We start from the raw sequence: 14,044 nt of genomic DNA, 5'->3' as shown, positions 1-14,044 counted from the left end.
ATGAAGGACTTGCCATGGCTCGTGAGGCGGAGGGTCATGTTCAACTACAACTTAGTACACTCTTTATATGAGTACAAATACATCATGTCCTGTAACTATAGATGTTTAGCAGCTGAACAGCAGAGCAAAGGGTTGAAAAACGGATCGTTGTCTTTCTCTGCCCACAAAAATCAACATTAGCCTTATTTCAGTGCTAGCTAGTGCTTGCAAGTACACCCCCCCCCCCCACACACACACACACGAATAAAAACTATAACATCGGTTTCAAATTAATTATATACACAACATGTTAGTGTTTTTACACTTTCAATGCAGTCAGTGCTCTGACTTTGATATTTTGTAGCTATGCCAAGAAAAAGGTGCATCTCAGCTTTGTCATATAGATGAAAAAGACAATTACTAATATCAACTTCACTCTTTTTCCCATTTTTACTGTTGTTTTTTTAATTTTAGAAATATTTCAACCTGTTGTACATTTTTTTTCTCGCAATATTGTGACTTTATTCTCATAATATTTGGCTTAATTCCCATAATATTGAAACTAATGTTCCACAAATGACAACTTTACTTTGTTTAGTTTGTTTCTCATTACATTAGACCTTCAAAAAATATACATTTCTTTGGTTAATAGTTCAATGATACGCTACTAAAATGATTAACTTTTTGTGTCATTAGATGATTTTTTTCAACTTTCTTTCTGTACATTTTCTTCTTGCAATATTTGGACTTTATTCCCATAATATTAAAACTTTGTTCCCCTAACAATTCCACTTTATTTTGTTTGTTTCTCATCATATTACAACTTTTCTTGAATATTTCATCTTTGTGCCGCTAAAAGGATTTTAACAACTTTATTCTTGTAAAATTACAACTTTTTCTGTTAATATTTTGACTTTACTCTTGTCAAATTACTGCTAATTTTTCAATTTTTGCTGTTCTATTTTTCAGTTTCCTTGTTAAATTCCATTTTTAGCATGTGAAAAAAGAACAAAAAAACAGCCACAAGCATAAAGTGGCCCCCGGTAACCAGGGATACAATATTGGAGTCGGCAAGAAAAGGAAAGCGCTTTGGATCGCTGAGTGAAAAAGCTGAACTCAAATCGCGTACCTTGATGATCTGGTCCTTCATCACCACCTGGCCCACAAAGATGAGAATGACTCCAGAGACGGCCATGAGGACCCCGGCCACCATGAAGCCCACCGCCACTCGGGACTTGTTGACGGCCATGGCAGGCAGGACGTGATTGGAGGATGCAAGGAGGCCGCCGTGCGTCCCACTAGTGTTTATACCCTGTGGGCCACGCCCCCTGCATCCTGCAAGGAGGAGCCGTGATGAATTTAGTGTTTACGTCCTGTCATCACCTTTAATTGTCATGCTGACAAACGACTACAGGAAGTCTGCAAACATTCTTGGCTTTTCTTCTAACGTTTGATGAACAACAAACAAAACACACACATTATGCCATCCTTGTGTGTGTGTGTGCGCGCATTGCAGGATGCGTTGTGGTGGTCCAGCACCAATATTCCCACAAAGAGATCATCTTGAGTGTGAGCACTTGCAACACTCATGTTCAAATGCAGGAAGTCACACCGGTGTCACATGACTACTCAGCACAGCACTCTCATTCTGGTTGGAACATGTTAACATGATGACATGCTAACGTAATCAGAGGGGGACAAGACCATTTTGCACAGCTGCTCCCAAAATGTGGACGCACCTCCCCCTTCATGTGAGACACGCCCCTTCATCGTCCACTTTTATTCTTTGGCTTTTAAGCCAGCATGACACATTGAACTATTTTTTTTTATTTGTACTGGTATTTCATATAAGCTGGTATCCTGTAGAACATGCCTTTTTACTGAACTATAGTGTTGCTATGCTGGACTTGTTGGTGATACATCGCTGCACGTACGGCCCTATCTTTGCACCTCTCATTCTGCTTTGTTACAACCTTCATACGCCGTGTTAGTATGACGATCACATGATACCATGACATGGTAATATGATGTGATGATAACATGATGACATGACACCATGACAGCATGATAGCATGTTAACATGACATGGTAACACCATGTCAATACAACATGATACCATGACAGCATCATAACATGATAGCATGACATGACATGATACCATGACAGCATGGTAGCATGTTAACATGACATGGTAACACCATGTGATTACAACATGATACCATGACAGCATAATAACATGATAACATGACATGACATGATACCATGACAGCATGATAGCATGTTAACATGACATGGTAACACCATGTCAATACAACATGATACCATGACATGGTAATATGATGTGATGATAACATGATGACATGATACTATGACAGCATGATAGCATGTTAACATGACATGGTAACACCATGTGATTACAACATGATACCATGACAGCATCATAACATGATAACATGACATGACATGATACCATGACAGCATGATAGCATGTTAACATGACATGGTAACACCATGTGATTACAACATGATACCATGACAGCATAATAACATGATAACATGACATGACATGATACCATGACAGCATGATAGCATGCTAACATGACATGGTAACACCATGTGATTACAACATGATACCATGACATGGTAATATGATGTGATGATAACATGATGACATGATACCATGACAGCATGATAGCATGTTAACATGACATGGTAACACCATGTGATTACAACATGATACCATGACAGCATAATAACATGATAACATGACATGACATGATACCATGACAGCATGATAGTGTCAGGATTGTGTGCTGCGGTACTGCCTTCTACTGTTTCTCTGTTGCAGTACACTCCTGAGCACCCTGATGAGCTGATCATCTTCACCTGTGCCTGATTAGCTGGTCTATTTAAGCTGTGTGTTTACTCATATCCAGTGCCAGATTGTCCCTTTGCTACACCCTGTTCAGCTCCTTCCAGCTTGTTCTTGTGCATTGTGTTTTGGCTTTCTGACCCACGCTCGGCTCACCTGTAAGTACCTACCTACCTGCTTGACGTCTTCAGCAGTAGCTGTATTTTTGGTACTTCTGCTAGTTTTTTGTTAGCAGCTCTTTTCGTTACTTGTCTGTATTTTTCCCTGCTCAGCTCTCCTTGCTAGCAGTGTTTTTTGTTACTATTTCCCGCGACTAGGTCCGGAGGTATTTCTGTTGTACTTTGTTTCTTGTGTTGTTTTTGGTACCCTTTTGTTATCCATTTTTGTATTAAAGACCTTTTCTGTTTCACTTATTCGACTCTGCATTTTTGGATTCCTGTCTCACGGCCTTGGCCGTTCATAACAGATAGCATGTTAACATGACATGGTAACACCATGTGAATACAACATGATAACATGACATGACATGATACCATGACAGCATGATAGCATGTTAACATGACATGGTAGCACCATGTGATTACAACATGATACCATGACAGCATCATAACATGATAAAATGACATGGTAATCAGATGTGATGGTAACATGATAGCATGATAGCATGACAGCATGATATCATGATACCATGATGTGATGACGGCATGATGACATGATAGCATGATAACATTATGCCACGATAATATGACATTGAAACATGATGTGATGACAACATGATACAATAATAACATGACATGATAAAATGATGGGATGATTCCATGATGACAGGATAGCATGACATGGTAACATGATGTGATGATAATATGATGACATGGTACCCTGATTTGATGATAGCATGATGACATGAGGGCATGATAACATTACACCATGATAACATGACATTGTAACATGATGTGATGATAACATGACGACATGATACCACAATAACATGACATGATAAAAATATGTGATGATACCATGATGACATGATAGCATGATAACATGATAACATGACATGTTAACATGATGTGATGATAACGTGATACCGTGATGTGATGATAGCAGGATGACATGATAGCATGATAACATTACACCACAATAACATGACAGTGTAAGATGATGTAATAATAAGATGACGTGACAGCATGATGACATGATAGCAGGATAATATGATACCATGACAGCATGATAACATGACGACATGATAACATGATCCCATTATAACATGACAGCATAACATGATAGCATAACATGATAGCATGATAATATGATAGCATGACAGCATGATAACATGACAACATGATAGCATGATAGCATGATTACATGATACCATTATAACATGATAGCATAACATGATAGCATGATAATATGATAGCATGACAGCATGATAACATGACAACATGATAGCATGATAGCATGATTACATGATTCCATTATAACATGATAGCATAACACGATAGCATGATAATATGATACCATGATAGCATGATAACATGGCGACATATCATGATAACATGATTCAATGATAGCATGATAACATGATCCCATAACATGATAGCATGATGAAGTATTCTTAATGACAACGCTTGAGTGTTTTTGAGTGAGTCAGTGAGATTTGTGTTGTTTTTTTTTACTTCGTCACCAAACCGTGTCCTTGGATGACCTCCAAGAATCCAACACGTGAGGGACCGGATCCAATTGTGCAAAGGTGTTGTGCGTGGCCTGAGACTCGGAGCAAGATGGCGGCTGTGAAGATGGCGTGTGTGGTCACATGTTGGCCCGCTGGCTAGCGTACGTACACAGAGCTTGTGTGTGCGCGTGAAGGAGGAAACCTCAGCATCTTTATGCATGGACGTGGTGCATTTGGCCCATGAAGAGAGCCTCTCTTCCTCAGCGCACGCGTGACAGCTCATCTGACGTCCTTCCTTCCTCACTGCTGAGGGAGACAAGAAAGGAAAAAGGGAAGTGCGACCACGAGACTTCCACCGTCATTTACCTCAAGAAGCAAAAGGCTTCTTCCAAATTGACTTGAGCACGTGATGCTTCGTGTCAGGGCTTTTCATCTTCTCCACCCGACGCGCGAGGCTTCATTTGCACCTCTTTTGCGAAGATAACATTGCAGGGTTGTTTTGATGTTCATCATGACTCCCATCAATACCAAGCCAAGCATCTGAACCTCCACTCCCTTCCTGCAGGTGGCACTCGTGCACAGACACACAAGGTGTGCACTTTTCACCACACCTCCGCAATGTCACTCGTGTGGCTGATCCAGGATCAGGATACTGGGTCCGACACCAGAAGCAGAAGTGACCTGCAGGCAATCGGTCATTTCAAGCTTCCGATCTGACTTTTCCCGCACTAACAAAAGCCGCTCTGTGCTTTGCTTCACTTTCTCAACCAAGGCAACTTTTATTTCTGCCGCTCTTTCGTCAAAACTATCCAAAGTTTGTGCTTTTGAGTTGAGCTGAAGCAAGCGGCAGCGCTGCCATCAGCCAGCAGGACCACACGGGTTCAAAACGATCCTTCCTTCAGTCTGCACACAAACACGCATGACTTCTACAAAATAAACATGTTTCATTTCATGCGTGTTCATGTTGTTATGACTTCTTCTCTGGATGTTTGACTGGACATAACATTCCAACACGTTTATTGTTCCAATACACTCCTAAAATGTTAAGAGCAGCTGAAAAAAGTGCAAATAGAGAATGTACATTTTACATTGCTGGATCTTGAGGAGGTTCTAAGTAGAGCTGCAAAAATGCAAAAAGAAGAAATGAGAGCTGATCAAAAGTTTAAGAGCATAGCTAAAAAAAAAAAGCCTAAAATTTAAATAAAATGTATAAAAAAGGAGTGAGTAATTCTTGTTCATGAGGCAAAAAATGGGTTTGGGCGTGCTTGATGCCAGCACTTCCAGGAAGCCAGTGGGAATGTTGCTGCAGGTGGTGAAGGTGGCTTCACGGAGGCCATCTACTGACAGCTGATCAACTTCCTTTGCCATCCATCCCCAAATGTGCTCCATTGGATTTAGATGAGGGGAACACGCGGGATGGTCCAAAAGACTGAGCTTATTCCTCTTTGTGAAGTGCAGCGTGGTGCTGTTGAAAAAGCCAATCATCACCACACAGACGAGGGCCTTCAGTCATGAGGGATGCCGCCTGCGACATCTCCACATAGCCGGCTGTCATTTGACGCCCCTGCACAACCTGAAGCTCCATTGTTCCATTGAAGGATCATGATGGTGAAAAACATCTCAGGTGGGATCTCCTTGTCATGCCAGTAACGCTGGAGGCCATCAGGACCGTCAAGGGAGAAGACTTACTTCCACCTTTCAATGTCCCATGTTTGGTGCTCTCCTGCACATTCCACACCTTGAAGGACATGAGGCCTTTGAAGATGTTGTTTCTTCTCTGGCAGATGGTGTCTGATGGTAATTGGACTGCACCCGGCACCAGTAACAATTTTTCTTTGGGCCGAGGATGGTCCCGTGTTTTGAAGGACAGCCAATGGGATCCTGCGGCTCACTGTTTTGGGTCTACTGCTTGACTTCTTTGTTCCATGAGCCTCAGGATGTGTGAAGAAGTTGAAATGATCGTCTTACTCCGTCCAACCTCAGCAGCGATGGCGCGCCGTGAGAGGCCTTGCTTCTGCAGCTCAACAATCCTACCTCCTCCAAAGAGAGAAAGCTTTTTTGCCTTTGCCATCAAGAGATAATGACAGTGTGGACACCTGACACTAAATCACATTCAATACACATTTTTGCCAACATTTTGCCTTTTAAAGGCTGCGCTCTTCAACCTTTGATGCCAATAAATGTGCTTCATTGTCTCACTGCCATTTCTTCTTTTTGCATTTTGAAGCTCTGCTTAGAACCTCCTTAACTCATTCAATCCCAGCCAAAAGACAACCCCTTCAGTAGCGGCCATTTGGACTGATCTTTCAAGGCCCACAGAATATTGTGTTCTATGGCTACATAACCATGGAAGCTACCAAAAGAAACATTAGACTCCCGTCTTTCATCAGAAAAAAAAGTTTGTTTTTACCTTTTTCCGTTCTTTAGTGATCAGCAGTAGAACACAGCTAAGTTTCAAGAAAAAGTTTCGCTACAATGTGCAACCTTCTGCACGCTACATTCCTCCACGCTCTCCCACTTCCTCCTTGCTGTCATGTGTGCTTTTTCCATTCAAATTCACACACTGAGCTTTTATCAAAATGCATTTCTGCCACCTGGTGGCCATTTTTATGGCTTAAAACTGCTCTAAAAGCGACATCTGTCAGTGTGCACTTGCGTCATCACCTCTTTTTAAAAAAAAACACACACAAAAGACGTTTTCAACTGCTCTTAAGATGTTGATCCGCAGTGTACATGCTATCAAAATAGTATCAATCTATCTGGAAATATTTTTCTTTTTTTCTTTGTATTGTTATATATTGCATTGTACAGTTTTATTTTTATGATTTGCAATTGTTAAAAATTATTTAATAGCAATTACTTTCAAAATGATGTATTATTGAATTTATTAGTCCTTTCTTCTGATTAAATTACATTTTATTTCTAAATTGGAATTCAATTCCATTTGAATGAAATGTTATTTTAAATGTCATTTGCATCATGTATCTTGTGCGTCCAGACTCATGGACGTGAATACACCAGCAGGTGTGACCAAGTGAGAGTCTGCGGTCCAGCCAGGCCCGGTGTGGTGTTAAATAGGCGGCCTTGGTCAGGTGCCGCCACTCAGCGCTAACGAGCGAGTGCTAGCATGCTGCTGCTCTTTGCTGCGCTTGTCTTCTCTCCCAACCTTCATCATGGTAAAAGAATGATGGAACTTCTTTGTGCTGGCTGACATTTCTGACGGCTGTGAATTTTTTTTTTCCTTCCCCAGGTGGTTCTGACCCGATCCCTCAGGCTGACAAAGGTAAATGCCACGGTGGCCTTTGCCGTGTGTTGCGCTGTCCGTAATGTTGGCGTCGTCCTGCAGGTCTCATCAAAACTCTCCGCAACATGAAGGACAACACTGAGACGCTGGAAGGTGAGTACACCGTTGATCTGATCTTCTCTAAAGCAATAATGTTCTTGCTGTGCCGCCGTGTCGCCCACAGAGCTGACGGAGCAGGACCACGGCCTGGTGGAGGGCGACATCGTTCTTCAAGTTAGTCTTTAACATCTCCAACGTCACAGCAGCAGTCACACGACCTCCTCCTTCCCTACAGAGTGACCGCAACGCAGTAGACAGGAAGTGGACCACCCTGGACATCCCGTATGTGATCAGTCCAGGCTTGGGTAAGGTCGTGTTCTGTACCAATGCCGCTCACGAGTTCTGCGAGCAAACTAAGACGCGCCGACGCCGTCCGACAGCCGCCCGCACTAACGACATCGTCGCTGCTTTGGAGATGATCTCAGAGAGCACCTGCCTGTCCTTCCACCAGCGCACCACCGAGCACGACTACATCTTCTTTAGATCCTCCAAAGGGTGTGAGAACCTCCTGTTTCTAATATTTGGACCCACTCGAGTCACCAAATGTGTTGACCAAAGTGGGCTGAGGACGGACACCTGTGGTACTCAGACGATGGTTCTGCAAGAAACCTTCCTTGGCTTGTAGTTCCACTTTGTGTCAAAGGAGGCTCCGGTGAGTCATCAGCTGGTGTTCCGCTGCAGGTGTGCGTCGTACGTGGGCGTCATCGGCGGCAAGCAGGACTTGCACGTGGGCCGCTTTTGCAAGGTGGGCAACATCGTCCACGAGGTCCTCCACGCACTGGGCTTCTACCACGAGCACACCCGGCCGGACCGCAAGAACTACATCACCATCGTGTCGGAAAACATCATGAAAGGTGAGCCTTCAGGAGTAGAAATGGTTTTATTTTAGTAGAATCCATGTTGACCTTTTCACCTCCCCCACCCACCCACCCCAGGGCGGGAACGCAACTTCCAAATGCAAATTGGAAAGACCTTCCAGCTTCCGTACGACCTGTTGTCCATCATGCACTACGGCAGGTAAAGCACGCGCACAGAGCCATTCCGGCTGAACTACGTGGTGACTGCAGTACCGTGTGCGTCCACTAGAGAGCATCAACTTTCACATTGTTTCGCGTGCATGACCCCATGGGGACACGTTCAGGAAATTTCATGAGGCTTCTACCTCATTTTTGGTCCCCACTGTGACGCAGGTCCCCATCGGGGAAGTGTGTATTCAGGTTGACGTCCCCGCACACACACAGGGGTGTATTTAGTCATTTGGGGGGCCCAAGGCAAACCCAGTCATTGGGGTGTGTTTACAAAAGGTGAGTGTCACAGCTCACGCCACCATGTTTGTATACCTCCCTGAAAACGACTATCATCTACTAAAAGTCCTTACAGGAAACGTGCACTTTTCCTTTAACATCCTCCTGGGGGGTTATTCTTACCCAACAAAGTGAATCATCTCAACGCTTTCACTGTCATCGATGAGACAATTTAGAGTTGGACTTTCATGTGGTTTCTGCTTGAATCCTTTTTATTCAGCTTCATGTCGAGCACTACTGCATTCTCCGCATCTGACACTTGCTGTGCTTGTGTGTCTACGTTTGTTGTGACTGTGGAAAAGGGTGACGCCTTTTGCGAAATTTTGATAAACTGTTTTCCTTTCCATACCTCTTCTCCGCTTTTTATGAGAGGTTCGGGGGGGTGGACACTAGGCAATTGCCTAATGGCACTGACTTCATTTTTGTTTGCAGCAATTATTTTTCAGCTAACGGGCGTCCCACCATCAAATCCAAAGTGAAGGAGGGCAGAATGGGTCAGCGGATCAAGATGTCGCCCACCGACATCCAAAGAGTTCGCCTTCTCTACAAATGTGGTACTTTTTTTTTTTTTTTAATTGAATGTTTCAAAGAATGTGTGCACGGACTAACAACCACTTTGGCGTGTCTTTCCTTGCTTGTCAGACTCCACGCGCTCTCAAAATAAAACCGGTGAAGCGGAGCAGACAGCGGGCGGGGTGTCGTGGCGCGCTCTCGTGGAAAACTGGAGAACCGCACCTGCGCCGGCACGTGACGTCAGCCTTGGTGCGGTGGCGTAGTGTCTCCACTGGAGGGCGCTACAACAGAACAAGACACAAACTTCTCAATAAAATCTATTTGACTAGTTTTTTTCTTTTTTTTTTAAACAAAGCGTGATTATTTTAATTGTATTTAGACAAAAACATATTAGAAGCTGAAGACTTAAAGGTGATTGGCCTGAACAAGTAAAAATGACGTTTCCATCCAAGACCTAATCACGGCACGTCGTAGCAGTCCCTTACGAAAGAAAACAATGCCAAGTTCATTCTCAGGAAAAAGTTTTCTATTTGACCACCCGGAAGTGCAGGTAACCCGGAAGCGCTGCGCTGTGCGACGTTTTCTGGTGAGATACTTTTTCCTGGTATTTGGGAACTTAAAAGTGAAAGCACGTATTGATTTGCAGTTTGCTCTGACTGAGAAGCAGCGGGTGCCGCTGAGAGGCCCGCCCCGCCCCAAAGCACTCACAGGTGGTCAGCTTCCACTGCACACCGAGAGCATATTAGAGTTCTACGCAAGCGCTGGGATCGGCGATCCCGAAACGATACTGAAATGCATGATGTGACTGGTGAATTTTAAAAAGTAGTGTATTTTATATAGTATGAATGCAAGACAATGTATTAATTTAATAAACTGTTATATTTAATCGAGTAATTGATGGATTTTTAAGTCTAAAGTATACTGAGCTATCGAGGTGATTTACAATATTGCCAAGCTAATACAACAAGAGGAAAAAACAGGAGAAAATCAAAACGAAAATTAGCCTATAAAATAACTATTTCAATAAGAAAAACAATTCACAATTCACACATGGCTCCGTTTATATTTCAAACATTACTTCAAATGACTGAAGTACCGACATTTCAGAGCCTGAAGAGCTGATATCGGAAGTAGGGATATTTCAGTATCACTACCGCCTGGGTGGCTGTCGCCAAAGTAAATGTTTCTTAATTTTCATGAGGTGATTATTCATTACACCCAAGCCTCATTGGGACTCGAAGAAAAATAAAAAAATATGTTATATTGATGAAGTGATGGCTAATTTTAAATAAGCAAACCAAAAATCACGTTTATTTGTAGTCCTAAACGTAATTAAGGTGTTTTTACCCCCTTTCTTGTCTCTCCTGAAGTTATGTTTTTTCCTACAGCGTGCTACGTCATATGCAAATTACATGATGACTTCGCTAGAGACTTCCAGGACAGCCAATAGCTACTTTTCTTACTGAGGAGTTGGCAACAGTGCTGTGACGTCGTCTCTTGGAAACAAAACAAACCGTCGAGTTGCGACATCTTCGTCGTCTTTGTGTTTGCTGCTTTTAAATCTGCTTGTCGTTTCATTTAAAACATTTACATTTTAATCAAGTTTGACGACGCCCGACGCGAACGCGCTTTAGCCGTCGAGGCTAGCTGACCCAGCTTAGCTCGCCAGGCGAGCGGACTCGTCGAGAACCGGCGTGAGGTCGAAGTGGGCCGAGTGGAGGAGCCATGGCCCAGCAGAGAGGGGTCAACAGCCTGCAGTTCAACCAGGACCAGAGTAAGTAAGCTAGCAGCTTCTCGTGGCGGATGACGACGTCAGCACTGATGTTGCTTCTTCGGTGCAGATTTCATCCTAGCATGTTTGTTGTAGGCGCTCGAGTATGTTTACGTCAAGACAAGCTAGTGCCGTTTATTGGCTGTCTCTTAATTGGTGCGCTTCTACTAGACTTAAGAGTCTTTTAACTGCATGAGTGCGTTCACATTGGGAAGTACCCGGATGATGCACTCAAAACAGTGAGTGTGCACCGATGGACACTTAACCACCATCAGCGGTCGCCATCTTGGCTGCGTGTGCAATGACAGTATTGTAATGGAGTTGGGACAGTACTACACTGTCAGCATTCACGCAGTCAGGAAGTAAGTGCACAGCGTATGCAGTATACTTAGTGAAGTGTACTGATGCAAGTATGCTATGTGTGGTGTCCTTGGCAGGTTGCTTCTGCTGCTCCATGGAGTCTGGCGTGAGGATCTACAACGTGGAGCCTCTGATGGAGAAAGGTCACCTGGGTGAGCGTCTTGCCGCCGCCTGACGTGTGTTCAGCGTGACCTCGAACGTCACCTTGTGTCTGTGTTTGTGGTGGGCGCGGCCGCAGATCACGAGCAGGTGGGCAGCGTGGCGCTGTGCTCCATGCTGCATAGATCCAACCTGCTCGCCGTGGTTGGGGGCGGAGTCAATCCCAAATTCTCCGAAATATCGGGTGAGTGCACACCGAGCGGCGATGATGGATGAAAGGATGACGAGCGCGGGCTGGCACGGTGTCTTTCAGTGCTGATCTGGGACGACGCCCGTGAGTCTCGAGACGCCAAAGACAAGCTGGTGTTGGAGTTCACTTTCACCAAGCCCGTCCTGGCGGTCCGCATGAGACATGACAAGTGAGTTGGTCGCATCTGCGGATGCAGTCAGGCGTGGTAACGTCGGAGCGCTGTCTCTTCCCAGGATCGTCATCGTGTTGAAGAACCGCATCTACGTGTACACCTTTCCCGACCAGCCCGTCAAGCTGTTTGAGTTTGACACCCGAGATAATCCCAAAGGTGGGAGGTCGTCTTTCCCTGCCTGTCGGCCATCTTGTAACAGCCGCTGCTTTCCCTGCAGGTCTGTGTGACTTGTGTCCCAGCCTGGACAAGCAGCTGCTCGTCTTTCCGGGTCACAAGTGTGGAAGTCTGCAGCTGGTGGTAAGTTCTCTTTCAAGCTCTTTGGCCTTCTACGGCATCCAGTGTGTCCCATCCTCCAGGATTTGTCCAACACCAAACCCGGAACGTCGTCTGCCCCGTTCACAATCAACGCCCACCAGAGCGAGATCGCCTGCGTGGCGCTCAACCAGCCCGGCAGCGTGGCAGCCTCAGCCTCCCGCAAAGGAACGCTGATTCGTCTCTTTGACACCATCACTAGGGACAAGCTGGTGGAGCTGCGGAGAGGCACCGACCCGGCCACCCTCTACTGGTAATGCCCAGGAGGCGGCCTCACCATGTCTGGGCGCCGCTGTCCAGTTCGTAACATCTGCTTCCTGTTTGCAGCATCAACTTCAGTCACGACTCGTCCTTCCTGTGCGCATCCAGCGATAAAGGGACAGTCCACATCTTCGCCCTCAAGGACACCAAACTCAACCGCCGCTCTGCGTAAGACTCCCTTGTCCCCACCCCCTCGCCCACACCTGACTGTGTGTGTGTGTGTGACTACAGGTTAGCGCGCGTGGGAAAGGTGGGCCCTGTGATTGGTCAGTACGTGGACAGTCAGTGGTCTCTGGCCAGCTTCACTGTGCCCGCCGAGTGCGCCTGCATCTGCGCCTTCGGGAAGAACACGTCCAAGAACGTCAACTCTGTCATCGGTGAGGACGGCAAAGGTGTGTGTTGCGTTTGTGGTTCTCCTCCTGAAATAAAGGTCTGCGTGTCCTCTCCCCCAGCCATTTGCGTGGACGGAACCTTCCACAAGTACGTCTTCACCCCCGACGGGAACTGTAACAGAGAAGCCTTTGACGTCTTCTTGGACATTTGTGACGACGATGACTTCTGAAGCCGAGAGGAAACCGGGATGTTGAGTGACAGTAAGGCCCCACACGGATGAGGAGTCACTGGTCGTCATGGTAACAGGCGGACTGAGATGCAAACACTTGATGTGACCACAGATACAAGCTGCGTGTCAAAGGGAGTACACTTCAACAAGTACACTGTGTACTTAGTCCCTGAGTGTGTGAGTGCACTTACTGGAAATTACCATCACAATATATTACCCTCCTCTTCTTCTGTTCATCACTTTCCATCGATACGTGTTGCTCCTCAGCCGCCATTATTTTGAGATAGCCCCTCCCCTTCCACTGCATTGGAGTGATCCGCACTGACAGTGTACTACATTTTAACATACGGACACACATGTGCACTCAAAACTTTATGTAACAATGTTCATGAAGGTATTTGATCATGATTAAATTGTTGTAGAGCCAGTCTATACCGCCCCCTGCTGTGCCACCGTTACTGCTGGCTTAGCTGTAACCTGTGACTACACTGGCTATGACATCATTGTAAACCAGGCAGTCCGTTGGTCAGAGCACAGTAGGAAGCAGACCAGGAAGGCAAAATAAAAAGACAGGGAG

General features: G+C 45.1%; 2 protein-coding genes across 4 annotated transcripts; both read left to right on the top strand.

Moving 5' to 3' along the window:
- Positions 1-7,647: 7,647 nt before the first annotated feature.
- Positions 7,648-9,943, top strand: LOC129170307 (zinc metalloproteinase nas-4-like). The gene is made up of 10 exons (XM_054757713.1): positions 7,648-7,696; positions 7,771-7,803; positions 7,867-7,917; positions 7,988-8,037; positions 8,099-8,168; positions 8,244-8,358; positions 8,545-8,717; positions 8,799-8,880; positions 9,600-9,721; positions 9,810-9,943. The coding sequence occupies exons 1-10, from the start codon at positions 7,648-7,650 to the stop codon at positions 9,941-9,943; spliced, it is 879 nt and encodes a 292-aa protein (XP_054613688.1).
- Positions 9,944-11,128: 1,185 nt separating this feature from the next.
- wdr45 (WD repeat domain 45) lies at positions 11,129-13,899 on the top strand. 3 transcript variants are annotated; one of them, XM_054757546.1, is made up of 10 exons: positions 11,129-11,454; positions 11,889-11,963; positions 12,050-12,154; positions 12,224-12,329; positions 12,394-12,488; positions 12,550-12,629; positions 12,689-12,897; positions 12,972-13,073; positions 13,137-13,297; positions 13,358-13,899. In XM_054757546.1, exons 1-10 carry the CDS (start codon positions 11,406-11,408, stop codon positions 13,465-13,467), a joined length of 1,092 nt encoding a protein of 363 aa, XP_054613521.1. In that variant the 5' UTR covers positions 11,129-11,405; the 3' UTR covers positions 13,468-13,899. The 3 variants fall into 3 exon arrangements, with proteins under 3 accessions (XP_054613521.1, XP_054613522.1, XP_054613523.1); XM_054757547.1 differs by having other exon boundaries at positions 11,131-11,454; positions 13,137-13,282; XM_054757548.1 differs by lacking the exon at positions 11,129-11,454 and adding an exon at positions 11,481-11,813.
- Positions 13,900-14,044: the final 145 nt, after the last annotated feature.

This window comes from Dunckerocampus dactyliophorus, chromosome 17 (assembly GCF_027744805.1).
Source record: "Dunckerocampus dactyliophorus isolate RoL2022-P2 chromosome 17, RoL_Ddac_1.1, whole genome shotgun sequence".
NCBI lineage: Eukaryota > Metazoa > Chordata > Actinopteri > Syngnathiformes > Syngnathidae > Dunckerocampus > Dunckerocampus dactyliophorus.
The sequence above is the reverse complement of the archived record's forward strand: the minus strand, read 5'-3'. Positions and strand labels throughout refer to the sequence as shown.